The sequence below is a fragment of the Oryzias latipes genome, chromosome 16 (genome assembly GCF_053564925.1).
Source record: "Oryzias latipes strain Hd-rR chromosome 16, Olatipes_Hd-rR_3.1".
In the NCBI taxonomy this organism is placed as follows: Eukaryota; Metazoa; Chordata; class Actinopteri; order Beloniformes; family Adrianichthyidae; genus Oryzias; species Oryzias latipes.
Window position 1 is genome coordinate 36,495,259 of NC_136252.1, and position 26,923 is coordinate 36,522,181.

Here is a 26,923-nt window from a genome sequence, read left to right on the forward strand (position 1 = left end):
TAAAATTAAAGATATTAATATTATAGTCTCATTCAGGCTGTCTCATTCACAGTCAAAGTATAACATTGAAAGTATCCAAAATGCCACTTTTTTAAAAGATTACACAAAACTTTCACTGGATTATTGTTGGTAAGGGTCTTCACTAATATCACAGCAAGTTTGAAGAAGATTTACTGTATAAAATTATAGATATTAATATTATAGTCTCCTTCAGACTCCCTCATTCACATTCAGCATACAACATTGAAAGTATCCAAAATGCCACTTTTTTAAAAGATTACAGAGAACTTTCACTGGATTATTGTTGGTAAGGGTCTTCACTAATATCACAACAAGTTTGAAGAAGATTTACTGTATAAAATTATAGATATTAATATTATAGTCTCCTTCAGACTCCCTCATTCACATTCAGCATACAACATTGAAAGTATCCAAAATGCCACTTTTTTAAAAGATTACAGAGAACATTCACTGGATTATTGTTGGTAAGGGTCCTCACTTATATCGCAAAATGTTTTGAGGAAATTGATTGCAACAAGAGTAAAAAATAATAAATATAGATGTTCACATTTCTGGAGTCAAACCTCTGGAATTGTTTCCTAATGATTTCCAAATGACAGAACAAAACGCAGCATACACCATTGTGTAACCTGTTCAATAAAGCTTTATTAGAGGTAGTTACAGCAAAACAAAACTATAGTGGATGTCCCTGTGAAACAAATAGGTTGCATTAAACATTTCCTCACCATCCTGAGCAAGCACTAATGTGGAAGGCAGAAAGACCCTTTTCTGTTTTATTTGTTTCCTTTATAACTTGTCATGTCCAACAGCTGAGCAAACAAATGAGAGCTGAAAGCCTCTTGAGTTGGACATATTTTACTGTTACAAAAGAGGTATGTGTCTTTTGACACACTAGGTGTATATTGTAATTAACCCCTTTTGTAATTTAGGCTATACTTCATCTCAGTGAACGGAAAAAAATAGGAGGGGAGAAGAGCGTGATGTTCGGGGGGGGGGGGGGGGGGGGGTAGGAGGAGGATTATAGAAGGGGGAGCAAAACCCAAGAACCAGCATAAGGCAAAAACATTTCTGGAGTTTCATCATCACGGTCAAGTAATGATGAACACTCGTACGGTAGCAGATAGATAACAAACGCCCATCGGGGAAATCACATCCGCCACCCAGGCTAGGGCCAGCCAGCAAGACCCCACAGGGGCCCCCATAGCCAGAGTGCAGGGAGGCACAGAGGGGACAGAGAGTGAGGTGAAAATCTGAAAGAAGGAAGAGTCGTCAACATGTGGGCTATAGACACTAGGTATGCAATAGTCCTTATTGTAACTGATATATTAATGATTCAAAATCGGGCTTCTGGGTCAGTTAATGGTTGTATTAATTAAAGCAGCAACTCCTTTTTTTTACCTGCGCAGAAAAGCGCTTTGGGTTGTGTGCATGAATGTTTTCTGGCTGTGAGCTGCATGTTGCGTGCGTTCTATGTGAACCTACGTGTGTTTTCTTCAGTTTGTTGATGTGTGTGCGGGATTGCGTGCGCACCAGTTCCGTGCATAAATACATACTTACCGGGGATGCCTTGCCTTTACATTTACATATGAGGGGGGACTTGAAAAATAAAGAAGAAAGAAAAAAAAATAACGTAACAAAGCAACAGAACTACCAACTCAACAGGAATAAACCTCTGGCAGAACCTGACTAACAATGGACAGTCATCTGCCTTGGCTGGTTGAGAGCAGAGAATATGTGAAAAGTAACCGCAGATCAGGAACACCTGTCTGGGAAACAAAAATACAGAGTGACTAAGTGAAAGCAGTAATTTTCAAACAAGTATTGACATATGCAGTGTTAGGCGTATAAAAAATATAAAAACATCACTGACATTTTACTTTCAGAGATTAAAATAAGAATAATCCTGTAAATGAGACTACACTGACAGGATGGGTTAAAGGAAAGATGTTTCCATGTCCTGTGCACACAAACAGCATTTCCACTCCTTGGCCTTTGCATCTTCATACTCTGCTGTATCCATTGGCACGCACTGGACATGGAACCACCGGCTGCATTCATCACATTGTATCTGCAAGTCAGAAACACAAATGCCTAACTTAAAGAATGAATATTGTTCAGACGGCACTGCACTATTGTGACATCAGAAGTCCTTGCTAAAGACATGGTGCTGTACAATGATCTTACTGAAGGGTTACAGCACAGCGTCACTCACCACCAGGTTTCATAAGTTGTAGTTCAATGGCTTCAATACACTGATCACATAATTTGATAAAATTAAAGAAAAAAAAATAACAGACATCTCCTGAAGGCCATTAGATGTTCCAACACCATCCCCCTGAACTACCTCCAATATTGCACGCTTACCCAGTCAGTGTGGGAAGGTCCAGTACTTAATGTTGTGGCACACATAGCACAGTCGTTAGTCTTGTCGAACACTGAAATGGAAAAGGGACGTCAATCATCACTGGGAGTCCAGTGGGCCAAGATGGAGAGTTAATGCTTGCACCTGAAGCCTGAAGTAGTGCAAGAGCCAGTTTTTTTCGTTCCTGTGCCATCTCCACCACTGTTGTTTGGAACACAATATTTGGCGGGTCTGGGAATTTTTGCATTATCGACCGTGCCATCTGAACAAAACAGTACATGATATCAGCATAAGGACCTTAGTCTCACTGTGGGGTAATACAGGTGAGGTACATGTCCATAACACATAAGTCTTGTGCTACCATGATGGTAATTACACCACAACTGTTTCCATCCTGCTGACATGGGTGTGTCATGGTTCCCCCCCTAAATTTAATGTCCACCCAGTCTGTCCTGTTGTGGCAGGTCCTCCTCATGTTAAGATACTCCCTGTAATACATTACATAAAAAAGAAAGTCTACCATCTTTCACACAAATATTTTGTCAAAGACTTTACAAAAGTATGCATGAGTTTACAGGCATACTAGTCTGACAAGTGGTGAAAGTGTACTCATCGAATTGTATGTGGAATGATTAGTGGTGTTGATGTGGGATTACCGAAATTTCTTTGCTGCATGATCAGACTCTGCCAGCTCTGTCGTAGATTGCACAGGATCGAGCAAGTAGACAGTACTTTCAGCTGCATTAATATACTACAACCAAAATAATGTCATGAAATAAATGCTTTGTATAATATTTCACATTTGGGCTAAGAAGTCACTCACCAGAAACTTCCAGTGTGTATTGTTGTAGTTAACACAGGATGCAATGGCTTTGTAGTTCTCAAAATTTATCTGTTTCAGATTGAAAAGGAAAAACAGTGGAAATAAGCATTTATTTGACACCACAATACCACTGCATGCATATTATGCTTTGGCCAAAACGTCTTAACATACATGCTGCAGCTTCTTTCATTCACAATATCACATAGAACTGAAATGGTATTTACTTTTGCCAAGCTTTGCCTCCGGAACAATTCTCTCTTGTCATGCACAATCACTCCAGCCGTGTAGTGGTTCATGATGTAGATTGTGTCTGACAAATTATGTTGATTGGCAGTAAGATGCAAGAGGCACTCGATGATCTAAACATGCATAGAGAAACCATGCCATTCAGCATTGGATTATATCAAGGTGATGTCCTCAACTAACATTTATATACGCCCCCACCCCCCCACTATTCTTTGTCCATTTGTATGGCCATCCAACGATATACACTGGGACCTGTGGTTTCTGAGGCGATAAGATCAGTATTGTGCTAGTATCCAATGTCACCTCATGATTTGATTAGTTATTGCTACAAACCTCTCCTGTGAGCCACTGATGAGGTACAAGGGGACAAAGTTCACTGTGGTGGATAATGAGGTTGTTCCCTCTAATCTGAGAGGGAATGACAGAGACAACCACTTCCGTCTTTTGTCTCCTCCACAATGTAGTAAGCTAAAACAAACATATTTTGGTAAACATGTAGATGATCTGACATAAAGTATACTTTGCAATCACTTTCAGTATCAATGTAAGACATGCAAGGGCATGGGATTTACTGTGCCGATCACTGTGCATAATCTCACCTCAGACTCTGCTGTTGCTCTGTGTGTTTCTCCAGATGTCGGTGCAGCTGTTGGCTGTTCCTGTTGTGGAGTGCATGAGTAGAGCAGTATTGCTTTTAGCAGCCACTAACCATTGTGATATCCCTCAATGGAACTGGTTTCACTTTCAGAGGTGTGAACCTCAAAGAACATCTCTACTTCGACATTGAAGCCACTTGCATGACACATGGGCTTTTCATGTGTGTGTATAATACATTCCAATATTGAAACAGTGCTTCAATTGCAACAACTGAATATTGGTTACAAGTATGCCATAATAATAAAGTAACTTCTATAATGATGTAATGTTAACAATGTTTCTACTTCGTGTTGCAGGTATGAAAAACCAAACATAAAACGACTTCATTGACACGACATAATATGTGGTAAAAGACTGGTACAAACCTGTGCTTTCTTCTGTGTCAATGTACGGTTCTAAAGGGGTCACAAAGACAAATACTAGCGTAAATACTAGCGTTTGATGGAGGGAACTACATTTTTGAGTGAAGGATATTCACAGGTAAAACAACAATATGAATTTTGATAGTTCCAGTCACAAGACTGTTACACAGCACCTCAGGTTCTGGCTTCTTGAATGGCAAAGTTGTTGCCAATGGTGAGACATAGACACCTTTGCGCCCCACTCTGCCTTTCTTCCACCTTTCAACCTCCACTCTATGGGACTTAAGTTGCAATGAGTTAATATTGCATTTGGACCGCCATGTAATGTGCCAATTCTGAGTCAAATCTTACTCTCTTTCTGGATAGCTCGGTGTCTGCATATTCCAGGAGCAGGGCGTCATGCATCTTTTGGTAAACAGTCACAAAGTCATCTAGTCGGCTCACAGATTTCCTTTGGAATCTAATTTGCTTTAGGTCCCACTGGCTTTTTTCCATGATTCCTTGTGTCCTGTTTGCCATTGTGAAGTTCTACAAAATATGTCTCTTGTTGGAATTAAGATTCTTCTATGCAGCCAGTCAAAGCATTCCATGTCGATGCAAAGAAATGCTTCCAATTTGATTAGGATATTACCTGTTTCCTGGTCTGGCTGACTTCGTTATAACGCTTACTGAGATTCGTGTAAGCCGGACCGGTACCGTGGCGCCCCAAATCTCCTAAAGATAATAAATGCATGATATAGGATATGACAGGGGCAAAATTATACAGTCAGGTTATACATAACATCAAGTAGATACCAACCTAACATTAATCCAGACCAGAGTGTTGCATGTGGGAGAAAATATTTCTCCAAACTGGGAATGAATCCTGGGGCGTAGTAAATATTGCATACCCCACAATGGTCCAAAGGTGCTCTCTGAATAATTTCTTGGAAATGAGACTTCAATGGAGCACTTCCCACTGCATGCTGAAAATTATAATCATAACAGTATTAATTAATGACAGCACATCTGGAAAATAATGTGGGAAACCATTATTTACCTTCCTCCTCCCACAATAGTTCCTGCCAAATAGGTTAAAGTCAGTGCAAGACCGCTTCTAAAGATCAGCAGTCTTGCACTCCTGTGTTTACGTCATTTTAGCACCACCTAGTGGTTTAATTCTCTCCCAACTTTAGTGATTTCTCTAGGAAATATGAATAATTACTGGACTCAAAGTGATTTAGATGGTTCCCAAGATACAATGTCATTTGGTTTGTTCCGACATTCACGTTCCCTTATCATTTCCTCCCAATCAATCCATAACAGATTCTTTTAAAATTCATGTTATTTATCCATAACTTTGTAATTAGGACCACAGACAAATGCTGTTAAAGATCTCAACCCTGCCATCTTTTGACAGAGGTCATGGATTAACTTCTCGTTTGGGATAATTTTCAGATGGATGTTTAATACCTTCGTGGGCAACACTTCACTTAGTATTTGGCCCTCCACATATTTACCTTGTAGTTTTCTGGAGTGATGGTTCTGTCAAGATCAATTGTGCCAATTTCTTGCATCAGTCCTATGAGGTTATCATAGTTCTTTTCAACATTTGGTCCAGAACAGGGACTGTTGAACAGAGCAGTAGCACTGAGAAGAACCTGGTCCATCTGTTCTAAAGTGGATGAACATGCCAATAGGCCAAAGATGTGCATCCCAAGCTTGTAGTGTGCAGGAATCCTGAAAAGAAATGGATGGATAAATTGACATCACCATTTACAGACATTTATAATTTGTATACATGCCATATGATGCACTTACTGCTTTTTGCACAGGTCCTTGGCATTCCTCATGATGTGACTTAAACATCGATGGAGGATTGGCAGGTCAAATTGTGTTTTGGAATATTGACCAGTGATCAGCTGATAATATTTAGTCAACAGATCCTCTAGCGCAGTGTGGCAAAAGGTAATGGAGATGGAATGGAGTAGGACAAGGGAGCCATCACAGATAATCATGACAGGTCTCTTGTTTGCCCCATGTCCATAGAGTCTCACCAGGTCAGTCTGAAAGGCCTGCAGAAAATATGTGACCGATGCGGTGGTGTGGTCACATGTAACATATGTGGCTACTGGCAGTGGGGATGAACCCTTGGATGGGTTTCTCACCACCAGCTCGTAAACATAGTAGGGTGGACTTTGCTTGCTTTTTTTCTTAACGATGTTGCCTGTTGCGTCCAAGTACACTATATCCTCTTTGCATCTTTTGTAAAACACAGAGAGCGTTTTCTTCGACCACAACATTATTCCCTTGGGATGCAGCATCACTTTCTGCAGGACCTCTGTATCAGTGCCTTTCAGGTTATCAATAATTGTCTGGAGACTTGTCACTTCATCAGAATGTGGCCTTTCCTTCTGTCGCTCAGTCCATGATATATTCTTCAACACACCTGTGCTCACTGCATCATCCCTACATCCTGATTGTACTACAGGTGGTGGCAAACTGAGCATAGACTCCAAGTATACGCTCCGGGGGTGCTTTGTTTGCAGTATGCTTGCGGTTGTCTTTCTGGAATCAGCACGGACTGGCCTGCTTTTTGTCTCCAGGGTGTTGTGGCACACATTACCCCCTGAAAACACCACCACGGCTTTCAAGCTGCTATCAGTGACTGTCACAGCTGCCTTAACAGGGCAAGCCTCAAAACGACAATAGGCCATACAACGGAAAAGAGGTGCCTTTGTCGTTGAAAGGAGGGTTTTCACACAGTGGTGTTTGAACCCAAAACTGCAGTATGGATTAACTGATTTGAGACCTTTGGCTACAACATTGGTCCACTGCAGTCCATGGAAGCGCCTGCCTGACTGCATGCGTCTCAACTGTTGCCAGTCACTTTTACTGATGACGAAAAAGCATGGTTGTGCTGGCAAGGGGTACTGAAAGGTGTCCAGGTCAATAGTGCTGGGTGCAGAGAAATCTGAGGTGTTCCCATTCCCATCCAGACTCTATAACAGAGGTATTTGTTACCAAAATGTAATTTATCAAACTGATTATTTGTGATACCCATTATATGACAACATTGAATTGGCAATTTTATGTTTGTAGCAACAACTACCCTGCCAACATGCGCGCCACAACTTGTTATTTAAATGGTGAACAATTTCTAACAAAACTCTACAGACTTAGAAACATTAAATTGAATGACATTACCTCGTCACCACAGGGTGAGGATTTGGATTCAGTATTAGAGTCCTCAGCCGGGTTAAGTCCTGACTGTGGAGTCGCATCAGTGGCCTGCAATCATTTGGTTAATCAGTGTTTCACATTGATGACATTGATAACCGATTTAGCAATGTGGCGATAAAGTTTGAATGGCAACTCATAGGTCAACACTAGGTCTATCTAGGCCATTATCTATTGATGAGTGTACACTAGGTAGACATACCAATGGATAATAGAAAACCACAGTCAATCTCCCACATATTATTTTACCGTGATGCGTGTGGCATCCTCTGAAGGGGTCTTCTCGGTTTCATTAATGCTCCCCACCAAGACATTTGTGACCATTGAATGTTCCTATAAACGAGTGGACAAGTATAGATGATGAATACAAGTTAATGCCAAACTATTACGAATATTATACATTTTGATGTTCTACAATTTCCTTTGCATAACTAGTAGCAATTCTAGCCATTTTCATCCTGTTCTTAAAGGTGTTGGGCACTTGCAACTGCTTGCTAACATTTTCCCAGAACCCTGCTTCAGTGTGAACACTGTAGTCAGTGACACTGGCTCCAGGTTCTGTGAATTTAGCCACAGCTCCTGCAATTTCTTCCACACCTTTAGAAGTTTGCCGTGCCTTTTATGTGAAAACGAGATGTCAATATATTACATGTTTTGTTCATAATGTAAGGCACAGTGTAAATTACATTATGCATATGACCAATAAAAAAAATAGCCAACTATGTTGTACTGCTCCAAATAGTGAAATATTGAGGTTATACAAACCCTTCCAAATGAGGAAAACGTACAAAACCTGTAAGCACAATAAAGTAAATTGACAATTGTTGTCTCACTATTGAGAAACACATAAATTAGGTTATGACTGTAACAGGGGCCTCAAACCACAATAATCATCCTTATAGATTGAAGTGTTTTTATGGAAAACATACACACATTAATCTTAAGTCTGTCACACTGTGCCACAAATTGCACACAATTAAGAACCTCATTATACACATATACACATGTGTGTGTATTGGTATTACTCATACAAATGTAATTGTGATTGAGGCAAATAAATAAAACTTCATGACAACAGCACTTACCCTTTCTTCATGATTTCGTAGTAAGTAACGTGATATGTTCGCAACGTGATATGTTCGCAATTTGATATGTTCCCACCAACTTGGCTATACCTAACTGTTGGAGCAATGAACTGAGGTGATTTAAAGGCTCCTAAGTGGGAGTGCTTCCAGACTCCAGTTGGCTCATCCGTGCTCCAGTTCCTGACCGTTTACCTCGCCTTTGCTCCTGCTCCTACACCTGGCTGTGGATCCTGCCTCTGGCTCATCTCTGGCTCGTCTCTGCTCTGTACCTGACCGAGTACCTCGTCTCTGCTCCTGCTCCTACACCTGGCTGTGGTTCCTGTCTCCGGCTCGACTCGCGCCTTTGACTGTCCCGATAACCACGGCTGGATGAAGCTCGTCTGCTGGACTTTTATATATGTAGTTGTAGATTTAGATAAGTTAATTCTTCTCTAAGATTTCTGGTAAATCGCCTGTCCGTCCTGGGGGAGGATCCCTCCTTCATGTGGGCACCCCTGAGGTTTCTTCGTTTTTTCCGGAATCCGGTTTTTTTTGGGAGTTTTTCCTTACCGCGAAGGGGGGTCTAAGGGCAGGGATGCCAGTATAGCTTAGTCAGTTTGTTAGTTCATTTTAGTATTTTTCTATTGAACTCTTTGTATTCGTGATCCTTTTGATTTCATGTTTTACTTCGAAGCCCATCGAGACGACTGTTGTTGTGATTTTGGGCTGTACAAATAAAATTGAATTGAATTAATTGTGTCCCAAGCCGCACCTTGTTGAATGACCAAGTTTTTTGAATGAAGCTTGACGAGTACTGAGGAGTGGTTTCTTTCTAAATAACAAGTGTCTAAACAATGCCGATAAAATATGATCAAGAGAAGGTTATTAGAGAAAATTGGCAGAGAAAAGAAGATCTAAAACTGCTTTGAGACTCCAAAAGTGGCATTTTGGATACTTTCAATGTTATACTTTGATTATGAATGAGACAGCCTGAATGAGACTATAATATCAATATCTTTAATTTTATACAGTAAATCTTCTTCAAACTTGCTGTGATATTAGTGAAGACCCTTACCAACAATAATCCAGTGAATGTTTTGTGTAATCTTTTAAAAATTGGCATTTTGGATACTTTCAATGTTGTATGCTGAATGTGAATGAGGGAGTCTGAAGGAGACTATAATAATAATATCTTTAATTTTATACAGTAAATCTTCTTCAAACTTGCTGTGATATTAGTGAAGACCCTTACCAACAATAATCCAGTGAAAGTTTTGTGTAATCTTTTAAAAAAGTGGCATTTTGGATACTTTCAATGTTGTATGCTGAATGTGAATGAGGGAGTCTGAAGGAGACTATAATATTAATATCTTTAATTTTATACAGTAAATCTTCTTCAAACTTGTTGTGATATTAGTGAAGACCCTTACCAACAATAATCCAGTGAAAGTTTTGTGTAATCTTTTAAAAAAGTGGCATTTTGGATACTTTCAATGTTGTATGCTGAATGTGAATGAGGGAGTCTGAAGGAGACTATAATATTAATATCTTTAATTTTATACAGTAAATCTTCTTCAAACTTGTTGTGATATTAGTGAAGACCCTTACCAACAATAATCCAGTGACAGTTTTGTGTAATCTTTTAAAAAAGTGGCATTTTGGATACTTTCAATGTTGTATGCTGAATGTGAATGAGGGAGTCTGAAGGAGACTATAATATTAATATCTTTAATTTTATACAGTAAATCTTCTTCAAACTTGTTGTGATATTAGTGAAGACCCTTACCAACAATAATCCAGTGAAAGTTTTGTGTAATCTTTTAAAAAAGTGGCATTTTGGATACTTTCAATGTTATACTTTGACTGTGAATGAGACAGCCTGAATGAGACTATAATATTAATATCTTTAATTTTATACAGTAAATCTTCTTCAAACTTGCTGTGATATTAGTGAAGACCCTTACCAACAATAATCCAGTGAAAGTTCTCTGTAATCTTTTACAAAAGTGGCATTTTGGATACTTTCAATGTTGTATGCTGAATGTGAATGAGGGAGTCTGTAGGAGACTATAATATTAATATCTTTAATTTTATACAGTAAATCTTCTTCAAACTTGCTGTGATATTAGTGAAGACCCTTACCAACAATAATCCAGTGAAAGTTCTCTGTAATCTTTTAAAAAAGTGGCATTTTGGATACTTTCAATGTTGTATGCTGAATGTGAATGAGGGAGTCTGAGGAGACTATAATATTAATATCTTTAATTTTATACAGTAAATCTTCTTCAAACTTGTTGTGATATTAGTGAAGACCCTTACCAACAATAATCCAGTGACAGTTTTGTGTAATCTTTTAAAAAAGTGGCATTTTGGATACTTTCAATGTTGTATGCTGAATGTGAATGAGGGAGTCTGAAGGAGACTATAATATTAATATCTTTAATTTTATACAGTAAATCTTCTTCAAACTTGTTGTGATATTAGTGAAGACCCTTACCAACAATAATCCAGTGAAAGTTCTCTGTAATCTTTTAAAAAAGTGGCATTTTGGATACTTTCAATGTTATACTTTGACTGTGAATGAGACAGCCTGAATGAGACTATAATATTAATATCTTTAATTTTATACAGTAAATCTTCTTCAAACTTGCTGTGATATTAGTGAAGACCCTTACCAACAATAATCCAGTGAAAGTTTTGTGTAATCTTTGAAACAGGCCACTTTAGAAAAAAATGACATGACAGGACCTGATGTGATCTTTTACATGGAGAATCTTTATTTCTGTTTCATTCCATTCAAATCCATGCCATGCTCAACAACACACAAAACACTCTTGTTAATGTTCACACTCACTTTTAGAATCTGTCTGATTGCATACATTTCAAACAAACACATTATTGTTGGTAGTTCATTATAGAATGGTCAGACATGCAACATAAATGAATAAATCTGCACATCAAATGACAATATAGAGCTGCAATGTCTCTCATTGATTTCTGAGCACAGTACATGTTATTTGATCATGAGTAACTGTGACATAGGTGATATTAGCGCTTTATACAGTCTTTCCAGCTCGCTGGGCATGTGCACCGTAAACTATGATGTAAACGCGCATGCTAAAAGTCAGTGACGGCTGGCGTGACCGCACTTCCGCAGATGTCGGCTCACTTGACCGCGGTCTTAATTTGGTGGTGAAAAACCCCTGAACTAGAGGACATCCGAAGTAAGGGGCGTAGGATTGTTGGTCTTTTTAAATCCAGCACCACAGCGAAGGAGAAGCTGTCAGAGATACAGCGACAGCTGGCCAGACCAGAGCACAAATTGATTCAAGAGGTGATTACTATTTTTTCTTTAACTAAGATTTTACATTTGTTTGCAGTTATTGTTGTTGTGTTTTCTTCTTTCCTTAAAACGTGCTTGCCGTCTTGTCTATGGTGGAAACGAGATGGAACAGCACATTTAAAATGTTAGAAAGGCTGTTTAAGGAGAGGGAGCCACTGGGGGCAGCTCTGGCCACCCTCAATACGGACCTTCCTCCATTCACCTCAGAGGATTACCAGGCCATACACCACTGCTTAAGCGTTCTTTCACCATTTCAAGAGGCCAAGAGGAAAGTTGAGCTTTCAGGTTCACAAGCACTCATTCTCACTTTATAGTTTGCTTTTACAATGTAACACAAGCACTACTCACAAATCTTCAAACATTGTCTTTTTATTTTATTTCCGCACTGAAGTGTTACAAGGGCATGGAGCTTAGTGGAGTAGATGATATACATCCAGTCCGCCACCAGATGCCGCTGTTCTGTGTGGTTTCGAAGCTCCAAATGCTTCATTCATTTTTCTGGCACATTTACATGAAGCCCCATGAGAGCTTAAAGGGGCTTCGATTTTCTTCCCTAATTTTTATGCATTAACTTATCTGAAGTTTGCTGGTTTGCGGCGCCTTCCGTCCGTGAAACCAGGGTTCGACTCCGGGCTGCTCCCTGTTCCCTTCTCTACCCCTGTGCCAGTTCCAAGCCCGGTTTGAGAAGGTTGCGTCAGGAAGGGCATCCGGCGTAAAACATTGCCAAGTTTACCATGCGACTTGTTCGCTGTGGCGACCCCTGATGGGAGAAGCCGAAAGAGGAAGAAGAACTTATCTGAAGTTTTTATATTTTAGCTGATTTTCTATTTTTGCTTTTTTAATGATCACTTTTACATTTCAGATGTTTTGAGAGTGTTTGTCACCCTTGGCAGGGTGTCTGTCTATGCTGACTTCCGGGCCAACAGGAGGTTCTCTCTTAAGTTTATATTTTTAGTTGCGTTTTTAACTAACTTATTCTTTTTATATTTCAGGTGTTTTAGGATTTTTATGCATTAACTTATCTTGAGTTTTCATTCACACCGGTGTTTCTCAAGGCAGTGATCGCTGTCTCAGTACCGATTATGTTTTCTGTCACGCTTTCATTGTCCAGCTTTTTCAGTAAAGTCAGTTCAGTATAAAGACTGATGATGCGAGGCTTTCCTTTATTTTGGTAGTATCCTCTCAGGATCTGTGGTTAGCGAAACAACGTTCCCGACCAGTTGTGTTGTTTCCCGTGTATATCGTCAGAATCAACGTCATGGCACCCGGTGAAAAAACGTTCTATGGCTTGGGATCAATTCATCTTATAATTCTCCTAAGAAGGTAATGCACTATTAACGTTATTTCATTAGTAGCCATTGCTGATTATGTTAGATTTATAGGTATGTCTGTCAGTTTAAATGAATAATTTTTATTCTTTTCATTTCTTTTTTAGGTGCAATGTTTGATTTATAAACATGAATTGGCATTTAATGACAGTACATCCTTCATGATGAGACATCTCTGCTCCGTTCATCAATTTGAAACTCCGCAGTTGGCAAACCAAACCTTCAATCCTCCTCATGTCAGTAATAATAATATATATATATATATATATATATATATATATATATATATATATATATATATATATATATATATATAACACATTGCGCATGTTACAGGGAGTTAAACAGATGGCTCAGTGGTACATTTAGAGGCATGTGCAACCTCAGTTCATGAGTTTGATGCTCAGCTCGTATGATTTATTTTTTATTTTTTTAAACTTCATATGATGGATGTTTTTCAGTGTCCAGAAAGCAAGAAGTTGATGCTGCATTGGTGGATATGATTGTAATGGATGCACAACCATTTTCAATGGTTGGAGACAAGGGCTTCAAGGTAAGGTGGCTAATGTTATATAGCATTTACATTATTTATGCTTTTGTGTACATAATAAGCTGTATTTTATTTGTCACCATTAGGCTTTTGTCAACCTTTTGGACCACTCCTACATAATTCCTAATAGGAAGGCCTTGAGGACAATGGTGGAGGAAAAGTACAAAGCCTAAAAGGAGAAGGCCTTAGCTGTGGTTAACAGGGCCTCTGCTGTCAGCCTGAGAGCAGACATGTGGACATCAATTAACATGGATGCTTACTTGGCTGTAACATGCCATTTTATCACCGAGGAGGTAGTTATCCCCTGCTTTGATTTATGTATCTGTTTGGTTTTGTTCATTCTAGGTGGAGCTGGCCTCTGTGGTCTTGGGGTTGTTAAGTATCTCCAAACCCACACTGCAGCTCACTTGGCTGAGGCCAAAAATCTCCTCATGGAAGAATGGGGAATTAAAGGAAAGGTGCGTGCCAGTTCAATAAAGTACAAGATCATTCATCAATACGGCCTCCCACTACCTAATGTACACTATTTGTGAACATGTTGTAATCTTTCTTCCAGGTGACAGGCCTTGTTACAGACTGTGCTCCCAACATGGTTGCATGTGCTTATATACATTACTACTTAGGCACATAATGTGTTTTGCACATATGCTTCATTTGGTGGTGAAAAACCCCTGAACTAGAGGACATCCGAAGTAAGGGGCGTAGGATTGTTGGTCTTTTTAAATCCAGCACCACAGCGAAGGAGAAGCTGTCAGAGATACAGCGACAGCTGGCCAGACCAGAGCACAAATTGATTCAAGAGGTGATTACTATTTTTTCTTTAACTAAGATTTTACATTTGTTTGCAGTTATTGTTGTTGTGTTTTCTTTTCTCCTTAAAACGTGCTTGCCGTCTTGTCTATGGTGGAAACGAGATGGAACAGCACATTTAATGTTAGAAAGGCTGTATAAGGAGAGGGAGCCACTGGGGGCTGCTCTGGCCACCCTCAATACGGACCTTCCTCCTCTTTTTGGATCTTCTCCAAGGCTGGCGAAATAGTAAGCAAAAAATACGAAACGGCCTGAAGCCCAGCACAGTGGAGAAAATACAGTTTTAAATAAAACGTATATACCACCCAGCCATTTTAGATGGGCCCCGGTTCACAAGCACTCATTCTCACTTTATAGTTGGCATTCACAATGTAACACAAGCACTTCTCACAAATCTTCAAACATTATCTTTATACTTTTATTCCGGACTGAAGTGTTACAAGGGCAACAAGCTTAGTGGACTAGATGATATACGTCCAGCCGCCACCAGATGCCGCTGTTCTGTGTGGTTTCGAAGCCCCAAAGTCAATCATTCATATTTCTGGCACATTTACATGAAGCCCCATGAGAGCTTCATGGGGCCAAGATTCCAATCCCTACTTTTAATGCATTAACTTATCCTAAGTTTTTTTATTTGAGCAGTTTATCTATTTTAACTTTTATAATGATCACTTTTACATTTCAGACTGTTTGAGATTCTTTGTTACCCTTGGCAGGGTGTTTGTCTATGCCGACTTCCGGGCCAGGATGTTCTCTCTTAAGTTTTTTTTTTTAAGTCATTCCTTTTTTACTTTTGTTTGTTTTTGTGTATTTTATTAGGAGCTGCTTATTATTTTATTTAAATTTTTTTGCCATGGTGCATCCTTGTTTTTTTTTTTTATGTACAGCACCTTGAGCTGTTGTCTTAACATGAAAGGTGCTACATAAATAAAAGTATTTTGAATTTTGAAATTCTTTATGCAGTTATGATTTTTGTTGCTGGAGCAGAGCTTAAATAAGGCTGTATTCTAATTCTGCTTTACTTGTACAAAACCCACTAACCCACTTTTTAGTGGGTTTTGCTCTAAATATTTCCGAAATTTGTTATGGAGTTATAACTTTTCTTGCTGAAGCAGAGGTTAAATGCAGTGAGTTGGAAATCCTGGTGACAGCGCCGTGGTGGATTGCCGGTCCGGATAACAGCACATCGTCAATCTCGCAGGAGGGGGATCTGCGAGATTGAGGATGTAAAGCAATCCGGATCGGCAATCCACTACGGCGCTGTCACCACGTCAATCCCCACCAGACAGCACTGCAGAATCCCCTCATTCGACATTGAGTCACGGCATGGAAAGCTGGGCATCAGCGAGGCCTCCCTCTTGCTCGTGCTCCTCCACCGACATCCGTACGTCGGATAAAGTCACATACGGCAGCTGCTCGTGGATGACGACCCTTCTGATCTGCTCTTCGGTGCGTCACTCTGGTCGGATCCAGCAATGGCAAAGGCCCCTCAGTCGGCTACACATCCCCGCCGGCCTCTCCCCGGATGGGACCCAAACAGAGCGAAAACCGCCGACAACAAGTCTCTGTCGACATCTCAAGCCTCACCCGGAGTGCTCCATTCATCCGTTTGTAGACGTGGGCCAGCCCCTTGTCCATCGCCGTGCAGGCCGCCAACGCCTGGGTAGGCAGTAGTGGGACTGGGCGGTATGCCCATCTAGCCTGCGGCCATCTCCGTGTCCTGGCAGTCCGCCGCTTACCAGAAAGGGGCTGCAAGTTGGGGATAGATTCTTCCAAATGTTGAACCGCTGGAACGTTGCTGTCCTCCCGCTCTTGCAGTCCACGAAATCTGCTGATCATCATGGACGCCAAATCGGACGCCGAAAAGTCACTTCCCGGGCCCTTGGCCCGGTCTGATGCACTGGGGGGTGGCACCCGATTCCACCCCCTCTTCCTCAGAGGATAAACCGCACCACGGATGAGATGAACTTGAGTGAGTTGGAAATGGAAAAGCTTCCATTTCCGACTCACTTCAGAAACGATGCTGCCTTTCCGCTCTTGCTGTCCGTGTAGTCTGCTGTTCATCATGGACGGCGAATCTGAAGCCAAAAAGTCACTTCTGATCTGCTCTTCGGTGCGTCTCTCTGGTTGGATCCAGCAAAGGCAAAGGCCCTTCAGTCGGTTACACGCTCCCACTGTCCTCACCACGGATGGCACCCCAACAGAGCGGAAGCGCCGACAACAAGTCTCTGGCGACATGTCAAGCCTCACCTGGAGGGCTCCATTCATCCGTTTGTAGACATGGGCCCGCCTCTAGTCCCTTGCTGTGCAGGATTCCAATGCCTGGGTAGACAGCAGTGGGACCGGGCGGTATGCCCATCCAGCCTCCGGCCTTCTCCGCGTTCTGGCAGTCCGCAGCCAACAAGAAAGGGGCTGCATGTAGGCGATAGAAGCCTCCAAACGTTGAACCGCTGAAACGTTGCTTTCCTCCCGCTCTTGCCGTCCACAAAATCCGCTGCTCATCATGGACGCCGAATCGGACCCGGAAAATCACTTCTCGGGCCCTTGGCCCGGTCTGATTCACTGGGGGGGGGGCACCCGGATCCAACTCAGAGGCTGGAATGCAAAACGGAGGGGCTGAGCTTGATGTAGTGTCCTTCTCATCCCCAGACCTCTGCCTTTCCACTTTTTTGTGGCTGGCCATCTGCAATCCCAAATCTGACACCGGGCGGGTCCCTCATGGAAATTAAGCAAGCAGAGGAGCCAAGGTGAGAACGTTCATTTTTTTATTCCAGAAAAAGAGCACTTTCATTTTATTTTCATGAGAAATTGCATTTTCAATGCATTATCATTGCGAATTTCATTTTCAATGCATTTTCATAGAAACTTTCATTTTCATTAAATTTTAATTACATATCCCATGCATTTTTATTATGAATTCTAGTTTCAATGTATTTTCAATGCAAAAATTTCATTTTCAATGCATTTTCCGGGTGAATATCATTTTCATTGCGTTTTACTTGAGAGTATCATTTGCGTGGCGGTTGCATTGAAAAGCTTATTTGCATTGCTTTTGTGAATCTTATTTGCGTTGCGAATTTTATTTGCTTTGTGTTTGCTGGCAAATTTCATTTGCGTTGAAATGCTTGAATGTGGCTCTAATCTAATTCTGCGTTACTTCCCAGAATTCCTTGCTGGAAACCCGGCACCTGTTCAGGAAAATGAACTGGACCTTAATTACACAAAGAACAGAACAAAGAGGTTACTGGTGTAGCACTACGTCCAGTCAGAATCCTGAAAGATGGCAGAGCAAGGGGGTTTTGGAAGTGCAGCACTTCCCAATGAGTCAATTTCTAAACTACTTCAGGAAGATCTTCAACCTGTAAGTTCTTTATTTCTTGTTTTGGTCGCTGTGCTGATGTTTTCGTTTTTCTCTTTAGTTTACTAAATGTTTTTCTAAAGACATTCGGGGCAAAAAAGACAAATTTTAGAAGGTTCTTCTCTAACTTTTTTCCAAATTCGTTATGGAATTATGACAATTTTGCTGAAGCAGAGCTTAAATGTGGCCCTGTTCTAATCTACTCTATTCTATTCATCCAGTGCATCAAGCCTGGCCTGGGACCCGGGAAGTGACTTTTTGGCGTCAGATTTGCCGTCCATGATGAACAGCAGACTACACGGACAGCAAGAGCGGAAAGGCAGCATCGTTTCTGAAGTGAGTCGGAAATGGAAGCTTTTCCATTTCCAACTCACTCAAGTTCATCTCATCCGTGGTGCGGTTTATCCTCTGAGGAAGAGGGGGTGGAATCGGGTGCCACCCCCCAGTGCATCAGACCGTGCCAAGGGCCCGGGAAGTGACTTTTCGGCGTCCGATTTGGCGTCCATGATGATCAGCAGATTTCGTGGACGGCAAGAGCGGGAGGACAGCAACGCTCCAGCGGTTCAACATTTGGAAGAATCTATCCCCAACTTGCAGCCCCTTTCTGGTAAGCGGCGGACTGCCAGGACACGGAGATGGCCGCAGGCTAGATGGGCATACCGCCCAGTCCCACTACTGCCTACCCAGGCGTTGGCGGCCTGCACGGCGATGGACAAGGGGCTGGCCCACGTCTACAAACGGATGAATGGAGCACTCCGGGTGAGGCTTGAGATGTCGCCAGAGACTTGTTGTCGGCGGTTTTCGCTCTGTTTGGGTCCCATCCGGGGAGAGGCCGGCGGGGATGTGTAGCCGACTGAGGGGCCTTTGCCGTTGCTGGATCCGACCAGAGTGACGCACCGAAGAGCAGATCAGAAGGGTCGTCATCCTGGAGCAGCTGCCGTATGTGACTTTATCCGACGTACGGATGTCGGTGGAGGAGCACGAGCAAGAGGGAGGCCTCGCTGATGCCCAGCTTTCCATGCCGTGACTCAATGTCGAATGAGGGGATTCTGCGGTGCTGTCTGGTGGGGATTGACGTGGTGACAGCGCCGTAGTGGATTGCCGATCCAGATTGCTTTACATCCTCAATCTCGCAGATCCCCCTCCTGCGAGATTGACGATGTGCTGGAATCCGGACCGGCAATCCGCCACCTCGCTGGCACTACGTCCTTCCCAACCAGAAAGCTCCACAGAGGCGCCTCGTCCAACGTTGATGCACTGCAGGGCAAGCCAGGAATCAGCAGGGCCACCCTCTGGCTCGAGCTCCTTCACTAATGTCCCTACGTCGGATGAAAGCACATGGAGCAGCTGCTCCATGATGACGACCCTTCTGATCTGCTCTTCAGTGCGTCTCTCTGGTCGGATCCAGCAAAGGCAAAGGCCCTTCAGTCGGTTACACCCCAGGCACCCCAAGTTTGGAATGTATTCCAAATGTATGATGTATGATGGATAATAATAATAATAATAATGGATTGGATTTTTCTGCGCTTTTCCAGACACTCAAAGCGCTTACATTGTGTCCATTATTCATTCACTCCTCATTCATACTTGGTGATGGTAAGCTACTGATGTAGCCACAGCTGCCCTGGGGCAGACTGACATCCAAATGTATGATGCATGATGGATAATGGTTTATTCACTTAATAGTACCAGTGCTGGTTAATACTCCAGCTGTGTAGGCAAAAAACTTAACCAGAAAGTCATGCCAAAGCAATGTTGTGTGGCAGAGCACAGTCTCCAAAAATGTTGCACTCAAGCTCAGCTATAATCCTGCACCTGGCTGTGGATCCTGCCTCTGGCTCGTCTCATGCCCCCAGCCATCCCCTATTTCATCTGGATTGACTGGGACTTTATGTATATCGCCTGTCCGTCCTGGGGGAGGATCCCTCCTTCATGTGTACACTTAAAATCTCTTTAATTGTCTTAAAATGTCATTCAATTTCAGGTTGTAGTTAGGGTTAGGGTTAGGTTGAAAGGTTGTGGCCCCCCTTCCGCGGAAGTTGGACCTCGCTATCACGTCCCCATGAGTTCTGTTGGAAGGTCCGTTTCCTTCCCCTCCGTGGACGGACAAGAATCCAGTCACCGTCCATGTTTTCTTTAAATTTCACCTTTGTTATTCTAATTTGAACAGATGTAAATTAAATTTATGTTTTTTTTGTTTGTTTTTATAAGTTTTTCTTTTTTGTGTGTTTAATATATTTTTTTGAAAAAGACAATGGAACCAAAAAATGTTTTTGAAAAAAGGAAAAAAAAGGTGTTCAATAAAAATTAACTTTGTTCAATAAAAATGAAAAAAAGTGTGCTTTAGCAGCAACGTTTCAACCTGTATTCAGGTCTTCCTCAGGCCTGTACAGTACACTGGTGAAGTTGGCTGGTTTGCTGGCACTAGGAGAGATGTTGTCCCTTCAGAGAGCAGAGCAGAAATGAGCCCTGCTCAGCCTCTCTGTATATATAGCCTCTGGGCTCCACCCCCTTGAGTTTTCCCAGCTTGTATTTTTCACTGTGTCATTTAATTCCTGCCCTTTATTTTAAAGTTACTTTTTAAGCTTATTTAATATACCAATCAATTATCAAATGAAATTTTATTGAATTTAAATTGTAAACTATTTTAACATATTAATTTTGTAAAAGAAAACAGTAATGATTTGAAATTTTAATCCATTTAAATGTTACTCAAGCCAATTTGTACAACCCTATATTTTTTTTTAAGATAAAACTTTTGCATGTAAAACATTTTTTTTAAATCATCCCATCTGCAAATTGTTTAACTACTTATTTATGAAATGTATTGATATGTAAAGGATTTGGTTAGGGCTAAGGCTGTAGTTTAATTTTGGTTTAATATTTCAATAATTTGGTAAGGGTTAGGGCTTCATACTCAATTTGGTTAGGGTTAGAAGGGTTAGGGGAAAGGGTTGTAACCACCCTTCCGCGGAAGTTGGGCAGTGCGCGGTCCATCCCTAAGCGGGCCTTGCTACTACGTCCCCTTGGGTACTGTTGGAAGGTCCGCTTCTTTCCCCTCCGTGGACGGACAAGAATCCAGTCACTGTCCATGTTCTTTTTTAATTTCACCTATGTTATTCTAATTTAATCAGATGTAAATAAAATTAAGGTTTTTTGTTTGTTTTTATATGTTGTAAGAAGTAGAAGAAAAAACTTGTGAAAAATGTAAAAAAGAAAAAAAGAAAGGTGTTCAATAAAAATGAAAGGTGTTCACAGTTTCAAAGGTGAAAAAAAAGTGTGCTTTAGCTGCAACGTTTCGACCTCTAATAAGGTCTTCTTCAGGCCTATACAGCACACAGATCACTGTGGCTAAATTGTCTGGCACTTGTGGAGATGTTGTCCCTACAAAGCAGAGTAGAACTGAGCTCGGTTCAGCCTCTCCCATTTTCTTTTTTGCAGTTTCTTTTTATTCAATCCCTTTATTTTAAAGTTGCCTTTTTAAGTTATTTAATACATAAATCAATTGCCCAATCTAATTTTATGTATTTAAAATGTAAAAATACTTAATATATATTACTTTTTGTAAAAATTTGTGATGATTTTAAGTTTTGATTTATATAAATGTTTCTTATGTCAGTTTTTATAGCCCTATGCGTTTATATAGTTTTATTTTTGGAGCTTACTTTTGTGTTGCGTATAATGAATTCACATAAATTCACCCTTTTTCAAATTATGATTTTTTAATAAATTATTTTCTAAAAAATGAATTTGATGGGTTTTTTTGTTTTTGTTTTTTTCTTCTATTTTTTTTAACTTGTTCTGTCCAACAGCTGAGCAAACAGATTAGAGCTGAAGGCTTTTTGTGTTGGACAGGTTTTACTATCACAAAAAGAGGTTATATAGCTTCGAGAAACTAGAGTGTAGATTTGTATAAACCCCTTTTTGTCGTATTTTTTTCTTTTATTTATTTGTTACATCTAGTGTGTGTGGGGAGGGAGAGGGGAAGAATGTGAGGGGGGGGGTAGACGAGAGTAAAAGGAAGAAAGGTGATAAGGTGGGGGATACAAGCACTGATTTGCACAAGTTATTATTTTAAGCTGTAACAATTGTAGCAGATCTGCTGGAAAGGCAAGGCAAGGCAAGGCAAGTTTATTTATATAGCACATTTCCTGTCCAGAGACAATTCAAAGTGCTTTACATAAAAAATTAAAAGAACAATTAAAAGACTAATAAGACTAATATTACATCAAAAGTTAAAATCTGACACTAAGATGAGCGGAAAATATCTGTCCATCAATACACTGTGGGTTAGGAGGAGGGATGAAGCAGACAGGGAGCAGTGTGGCAGTGTGCACATGCACGTGGGGGGGAGATCCATGCATGCTGCCGACGTGAACCGTGTGTTCATAAGGGGAACCAGATCCTACCCAGCCAGACCAGGAGTGGATCGCCCACCCCACCAGCCAGGGACAGAGAGGGCCCCCCTACAGGGGCCCCCCCCAATGCCCAGAGGCATAAGCGAACCCAATGTCCGGCCCCCAGGCCACAGGACAGGAGCGCTTAGCCGTACCAGGCGGCAGCCATGGGGGCCACCGGCAGCCGGACACCGAGACAAGGGCCAAGGACGAAGCCAGGGCCCCCAGAACCCATGAGCCGCCCACCACCCGACCGGCACCCCGTCTCCGCAAGCCAGCCCAGGCACGCGACCCGAGCAACCCAGGGATCGCCGCGCACACACAGCCACCTCCCATAACCCTACAACCCTACACACTACAACCCCCCCCGCCATAATATCTGAGCCCCCCTCCCCAACCCTCTCAGTGCCCTCCCCTCTCTGTGATGGGGAGGGAAAGCCCCAGAGGCTCCCAACGAGCCAGCCCCCAGGTCCGTCCCACCCATGCTCTCACGCACACATACTCACAATCATCTGGTCACCCCCCCACCCCCCGCCGCCACGCCGTAACCCCCCCCAGCCGGCCGACCCCCAGCGCCGTATGCCCGACCATTCCCGCAGCCGACAGGATACCCATAAGCCCGGCCACCCTGAGAGGACCAGGCTGGTGAAGACCGGCCGCCCCCCCCCCCCGACCCCACCCATGTATGGAGGAGTGGGATTGCTGTGTGTGTGCTGCAGGTAAAATAGGAGGTCTCCAGTGTGGGGGGCCCCACCGCTGCCAAGCCGCAGAGCCCCCCACTCAGTGGTCCCTCTGTGAGTGGTGTGTATTTGCTTTGTGTGAGCTGCTAGCATACAGTGTGTGTGTCTACAGAGGAAGTTAAAATTGTGGAGGGGGGCCAGCGAAAGGTGAGCACGGATGTTTCACCGTGCCCCCCTCCACCAGACCCTCTCCACAAGGCCCTAGATGAATCAGAGTGTCTAATATGTGTAACCCTGACATGCTTTGCAGCTTCGCCCCATCCGCAGCTATGACATAAAGCTCTCGCGAGAGTTTGCGCGATTCTCGCACTATGCTTTATAAAGTGGCATGCGCAGTCAGTTTTGTTGACGGAAGTCGGACAAAGGGGCTGTCACTGCATACATGAGACGCAGGCGGGTAATGAGAAGCGCTATGCGAGCGAGCAGCGTGCGAACTGGTGAGTGTTTTGTATATATCAGGGTGTCATTCTTATTAAACACTCTCGGTTGTGTGCCCTGGCGGATCAGCTGATGCTGGCGTTAGCTGAGTTCGTCTTGTTGAACGGGTTATGTGTGTTTTGTTGTTCTGTGCACACGCGGTGGTTTTGAAATGCTGACGTGTTGTCACTGATGTTTGGGATTTGATTCACTCTTTATTGATTTGTATCAGCTGAGAGCTGAGAGCAGCTGAGAGGTGTAGCGTCTCTTTTGACTTTTACATTATCTCCACGAGAACATCGACAACTTTTCTGAGGAGGTTACCTTAATTGGAGTACTCACAATGCCTCCCAAGAAGTACCAAACAGCTGACGAAGTCGACGACATAAAGAGGTCACTGGAGTTTCTAGCTGAGGAAGTAAAAGCCGTTCGCCAAGAACAGAAGGAAATCCAGAAGGGGATCCGGGACCTGGTCGGGGAGGTAAAAGCCATGCGGGTCCAGAACCAAGAAAAGGACCGGAGGATTGCCTTTCTGGAGAGCAGAGTGTCGGACCTGGAGCAATATACGCGCATGAATGACGTAATTGTTACCGGAATAAACATCAAGCCTCGGTCATATGCTCGGGCCGTGGCTGGTGACGACGGTGGAGAACCGGGGGAGCAGGACGGCAGCTCCGTGGAGCGGCAGGTGGTTGGCTTTCTGCAGTCGAAGGGTTTGCAGGTGGACGGTGACAACATCGAGGCCTGTCATCCACTGCCCAGGAGAAACGCCGGTGACAAACCAGTGATCATCATGAGGTTCGTTAATAGAAAACACAAGACTGCTTTGCTGAGGCAAGCAAGGAAGTTGAAAGGATCAAACGTTTTCATTAACGAGCACTTAAAACACAACGCGGATATTGCCAAGAAAGCACGTCATCTAAGGAAGCAGGGGAAAATTCAGAACACTTGGACAACCAATTGTAAAGTTTTCATCAGGCTGAATGGGAGTCCAGAGGAAGCAAAAGTTCTATTGATCAGGAACATCACGGAACTGGACAGATATCAGTAATCGCCGCTTCTGGGATATCAAGGTAACAAACTCTCAGACACAATCATGAAGAACAATAACTTAATTGCATGGAAGTCAGCCAAACATCACAGAAGTTAACGGATCTGGATCAACTGATGCTAAGGACATTTGAGTACACTGCTCACAATATACAGGACATAGAACATGACATTGATCCAATCAACAACTTTTTCTCGACCATCAAGGATGACTGCTGTTACTATACTGAGGATCACTACAACCAGAACGTTGAGACTAAAAATAAATTGTCAATTATCCACATTAATAGCAGGAGCATGTATAGAAACTTTAACAATATCAAGGAAAATTTACATAAATTTTTACATCCATTTAGTGTAATTGCAATATCAGAAACCTGGTTTAACACAGAAAAGGGAGTCATGGACTTTAATTTAGATGGCTATGAACTAAGATACAATAATAGACTTAATAAGGGTGGTGGAGGAGTGGCATTGTATGTTCATAATACCCTGAAATTCCATGTGTTGGAAAGCTTGACAACTGTGATTGACAATGTACTTGAAAGTATAACTATTGAAATCTGTAAAGAAAACAAAAAAAACATCATAATCAGTTGCATATACAGAACACCAGGCTCAAACATTGAAATATTTTCATCTTGGATTGAAAAAATGTTTATAAAAAAAATAAAGTAAATTTCATATGTGGGGATTTCAATATTGACTTGTTAAATCCTAAAAAACTCAAATCAATAGATGAATTCATAAATACCATGTACAGTATCAGTTTATTTCCAAAAATCACTAGACCCAGCAGAATTACAAACCAATGTGCAACTTTAATTGACAATATATTCACTAATGATATTGAAAATAAAACAGTTGACGGATTATTAATTAATGACATAAGTGACCATCTTCCAGTGTTTACAGTATACGATGATAATTATAGAAATTATGAGTTTAACAAGTCAACACAGTACAGAAGGGTTAAAAATGAGGAATCCATACATGCATTCAAAAATGATCTATTAGCCCAAAGTTGGGATGAAATTTACAACAAACAATGCGTTAATGAGGCCTTTGAATCCTTCTTAAAAAAATTTGAATCATTATTTGATAAAAATTGTCCTATCAAAGCATTTAGAAGAAAAACAAATTATAGCCAATGCCCATGGGTTACAAAGGGGCTACAAAATGCCTGTAAAAAGAAAAACTGTCTCTACAAAGAGTTTTTAAAACAAAGAACTAAAGAGGCAGAAAACAGATATAAAAAATACAGAAATAAACTAACCAATATTATAAGAAGATGCAAAAAAGAATATTATGATAAGTTACTTGACAAAAACAAAAGTAACATCAAAAACATCTGGAGCATTCTTAACGCAGTTATTAGAAAGGGTGCCAAAGAAAATGGTTATCCTAAATATTTCATTTATGATGAAAGGGAAAATTACAAGATGGAGGATGTGGCTGAAAGCTTTAACCAGTATTTTGTAAATGTTGGACCAGAACTAGCAAAAACACTCTCTGATTCAGGACCATCTGGATACCAGTACCATGAACTAATCAGTCGGAATCCCAGTTCAATGTTTCTCAGTTGTGTCACAGAAAAGGAAATATTAGATTTAGTAAAAAATATGAGTAACAAACATTCAACTGATGTCAATGTCATTGACATGGCTTTATTGAAAAAAGTGATTGAGGGTATTTTGAAACCACTCATGTTCATCTGTAATTTATCTTTTCAATCAGGTTCCTTTCCAAATAGAATGAAAATAGCCAAAGTCATACCGCTGTATAAAACTGGGAACAAGCACCACTTCACAAACTACAGACCCATATCCTTATTACCACAGTTATCCAAAATATTGGAAAAACTTTTTGAATGTAGATTGGATGCATTTATGGAAAAGCACAAACTTCTTAGTGACAGTCAATACGGATTCAGAGCAAACAGATCAACGTCATTGGCAATCATAGACTTTATAGAGCAAATCACAAATGCAATTGATCAGAAAAGATATGTTGCTGGAATTTTTATTGACCTAAAGAAGGCTTTTGACACTATTAATCATGATATATTACTGAATAAATTAGAACGATATGGTATTAGAGGGATAGTGTTAGATTGGATCAGAAGCTACTTGAGTATGAGAAAGCAGTTTGTGAAGCTGGGAGATGTTTTTTCAGC

General features: G+C 41.5%; 1 protein-coding gene and 1 long non-coding RNA gene across 13 annotated transcripts; one reads left to right on the forward strand and one right to left on the reverse strand.

Moving 5' to 3' along the window:
• Positions 1 to 641: 641 nt before the first annotated feature.
• Positions 642 to 9,502, reverse strand: LOC105353816 (uncharacterized). Of its 12 annotated transcripts, none has more exons than XR_013648458.1 (22): positions 8,456 to 9,502; positions 7,940 to 8,306; positions 7,658 to 7,741; positions 6,272 to 7,452; positions 5,971 to 6,190; positions 5,271 to 5,436; positions 5,103 to 5,185; positions 4,823 to 4,999; positions 4,645 to 4,752; positions 4,475 to 4,504; positions 4,052 to 4,111; positions 3,786 to 3,920; positions 3,431 to 3,565; positions 3,207 to 3,275; positions 3,040 to 3,134; positions 2,745 to 2,871; positions 2,528 to 2,645; positions 2,386 to 2,456; positions 1,947 to 2,089; positions 1,713 to 1,787; positions 1,579 to 1,617; positions 642 to 1,271 (listed from the first exon to the last, which is right to left on the reverse strand). XR_013648458.1 is itself a non-coding variant. In XM_078933763.1 (20 exons), exons 2-19 carry the CDS (start codon positions 8,012 to 8,014, stop codon positions 1,955 to 1,957), a joined length of 3,069 nt encoding a protein of 1,022 aa, XP_078789889.1. In that variant the 5' UTR covers positions 8,015 to 8,306; positions 8,456 to 9,502; the 3' UTR covers positions 642 to 1,787; positions 1,947 to 1,954. The 12 variants fall into 12 exon arrangements, 3 of the variants coding, with proteins under 3 accessions (XP_078789889.1, XP_078789888.1, XP_078789890.1); XR_013648457.1 differs by having other exon boundaries at positions 1,892 to 2,089; XR_013648456.1 differs by having other exon boundaries at positions 642 to 1,617.
• A 4,392-nt stretch (positions 9,503 to 13,894) lies between these two features.
• On the forward strand, positions 13,895 to 18,804 carry LOC144984459 (uncharacterized). Its single transcript, XR_013648171.1, has 3 exons — positions 13,895 to 17,532; positions 17,950 to 18,146; positions 18,365 to 18,804. It is a non-coding gene; the product is annotated as an uncharacterized LOC144984459 (long non-coding RNA).
• Positions 18,805 to 26,923: the final 8,119 nt, after the last annotated feature.